Here is a 3,150-nt window from a genome sequence, read left to right on the forward strand (position 1 = left end):
AAAAAAAAAAAAAAAAAAAAAAAAAAAAAAAAAAAAAAAAGAATATATATATATATATATATAGATATACATATATGTATATATATATATATATATAGGGAGATGAAAGCTTGAAATGGTAACTGTTCTTTCCATTATTATTATTGTATTACTCAGATGCATGTCAGAGTATCACTATATACGAGTAAATGAATTATGTATGTGTGAATACATGCTGCTCTACTGTATATATAGGCAAGGGCATAGAAAGAGAGAGAGAGAGAGAGAGAGAGAGAGAATAGAAAGAGTAAAGAGACAGACTGAGTGGGTGTGAGTGAAAGAGAGGCAGAAAGAGAGAGAGAGAGAGAGAGAGCATATTAATAAAAATAAATAAAATAAAAATAACGTAAAACAACGATGAAAAACAATAACATAAAATGTATGCACAATACAGTGTTATACAGAGTACGCATACACATCCACCATACACCACAAATACAGATCGACCATTGACATTAAATTGCCATTTAAACATTCCATATAAGTAACAAAAAAAAAAAAAAAAAATTCTATTTGTTGTTATATTATGTAACATTTAACAAAAACAAAATTGTTTCTTGAATTCTATGCATGTCCAGCAATATACACGTGTGTGTTTTAAATGAAGAGAATTGTGTGAGAGTTGTGATATATCCATATATATGTACTTATTTTATTTTATTATATTTTTTTCACTTACCTTTTTTTGTTGCATATACAATTGTGCTACAGCGGCTGTAGTTGCGGCTGACGATGTAACATTTGTATTAGTGGCACCATTAGTGGCAACTGCAGCTGCATCAGCTTTCATTTGTGCCGTTACTGGATCAGCTTTGACTACCGCCATCGAGAGAGCATCCGTGGCGGCGCCTACTTGTGCTGTTGTCGGTGGATAGCCAGTCGGTGCGCCCGGATATGGCGCAACGCCGGCTTGCACCATGTGCTGCAATGAATAATAATAATAAAAAAAAAAATTCCGATTAAAAGGATTTCCTATAGGATTCAAATATAATTTTTCCAACCAATTTTTATAAAAACCTTTTGCAAGTTAGAAAACCGGTTTTCTCTTTGATTCGATACGTAAAGAAATATATATATATATATTCGGATATAAGCGCAGACCGATATAAGGAGAAAGCAATTTGACGTTAATTGGTGTATGCCACACTTATGCATATGGACAGATGGACGGACGGCTAAGATTTCGTATTTGGAACTGTCTAAAAATATACATATATACTTTATTTGCGGCTCTGAAGCTTGGTTCTCAGCGTTGCAATCGTTTTGACAATATGAATACAGTCCCATCGTGCGGTGACATATGTAAAAATATATAATTTTTAAATAAGGGAAACTATTTATGTATTTTATATAAATTTATTTTTTAAATCACATCATACGTAACTTCGTTACTAATTATTTGATTGTCATGTATGCCGTATTTTGTCCCGCCTTATGGGAAGTATGTTTTGAACCTCTCCAATTATTTATATTTGAGAAACTTTTTATCTCTCTCGCATCTGCTTACACTTCCGTATCATGTTAGAACGGAAACATTGTGAGGCATATACAACGAAACAATTTAAACAAAAAAAAAAAAAAAAAAAAAAAAAAAAAAAAAAAAAATGAAGAAAAACTTGTACTTTTTTTTAGATAATTATAACCCATCGCAAAATAGCGCTTGCGCACGTGAAGTCTGCGTAGACGGTAGAAAAATGTAAATAATTTTAGGCGCATTGCTGATCATTGCGCTGTTCACGTGTCATCAAATGATTGAATTCAATAGATTCTAATCGCAAGATATATTAAAGGACGTGTAAATAAATTTGATTTATCCAGTGCCTTAACAGGACGCTATAAAAATCCTGAAAGATCTCTGTTAAGCAGTTCTAATTAAGATATGATTGGATTTAAATGCCAATTCCGTCCAAGTTAGGAAATGTAAAATTCTTATTCAAAAAGCTAAACAAATTTAAATTCTGTTTTCTGGAACTAATTTTTTGACATCTATCCATAAGAGACATGTATCCATAAGAAACTGTCTAAACTAAAGTAATTTAATTTTCGTTTTTATCCAAACTATTCCAATTTGGACGGTGTAGGCTTCCTTCGAAATCTAACCATATCTTAATTTTAACTATTTACCAGGTACATATTAATTTCGAGTTCATCATCGTATCCTTGAGAAATTAATGTAAATGTCAGCATATAAAAGATGAAAAGAAACTAACACGAATGTAACGCAGTAATGAAAATGTGCTCCCTCCTATTAAGTGTAGTCGAAAAATTATCGCATATATCGTATTTTAAAATTTCTTGTTAGTTTTATTCATAGCCATCTTAGTTTACATTGGCACTTACGCCTTTACACAGTTATCTCTGTTATTAATAATCGTAAATCTCTTGCATTTAAGTACCCCTGCCAAAGAGTTCAAAAGGAAAAAAGAAAGAAAAAAGAAAAATTTATGGTATGTTTGTTAAAAGTACACTCTATACTTAAATATACTTGATCGACTTTATCAGGATAGTTTATTATTTCACATATATAGTGTAAAAAAAGAAGGATAAACCATTCTATTCGAGCATTAAAACCAGTCAGCATTATTTTCGTTCCTGTTATTGTTACAAAGTAGAGAAGGTATTTTTTTTTTTTTTGTAATAGCGTGCGCTTCATATTCCATTAATTCGAGCATCTCTTTTTCCTATTCTAGAATCGAGAATAACGAAAGTTAGATAATTGTTACATATCTTAATTTCAGTCATAATCAAAAACTGGTACAGTCATCGTTAGTTTTAGAGCTGAATTTTATGTACTCTTAAATTAAACTCGTTTATATGCTTTATATATAGCTTTACATGTTCGTAATTTAGCATAAAAAACAAAACAATTCTCGCGATAATGATGAGATGATGAAGAGAAGAAGAAATTAATTTTCAACAATGTTCACTTAAAGGGGAAAAAAATTGTTCACTTGCTTGCCTTTCATTTAAATGACAGTATAAACAGAAGAGTAATTGTTAGCTTGGAAGCAAAGTTTTTTACGTTGCTTCGTAGATGCCGGTATCATAATTTTTCGTAACATTAATTCACCGACGTTGACAACAACGATGGCGATGACGACGACGACGACG

At 31.2% G+C, this 3,150-nt stretch overlaps 1 protein-coding gene across 15 annotated transcripts in view; it reads right to left on the reverse strand.

Annotated features, from left to right (window-relative positions):
* The window catches only part of LOC119632371 (sex determination protein fox-1), a 373,741-nt gene that overhangs the window by 146,241 nt on the left and 224,350 nt on the right, over positions 1 to 3,150 (reverse strand). For all 15 annotated transcript variants that reach the window (XM_038025241.1, XM_038025246.1, XM_038025249.1 and 12 more), the window contains exon 2: positions 719 to 961. In XM_038025241.1, coding sequence (XP_037881169.1) covers positions 719 to 961 — 243 coding nt within the window. The remainder of the gene's footprint in view (positions 1 to 718; positions 962 to 3,150) is intronic.

This window comes from Glossina fuscipes, unplaced genomic scaffold, assembly GCF_014805625.2.
Source record: "Glossina fuscipes isolate IAEA_lab_2018 unplaced genomic scaffold, Yale_Gfus_2 1, whole genome shotgun sequence".
In the NCBI taxonomy this organism is placed as follows: Eukaryota; Metazoa; Arthropoda; class Insecta; order Diptera; family Glossinidae; genus Glossina; species Glossina fuscipes.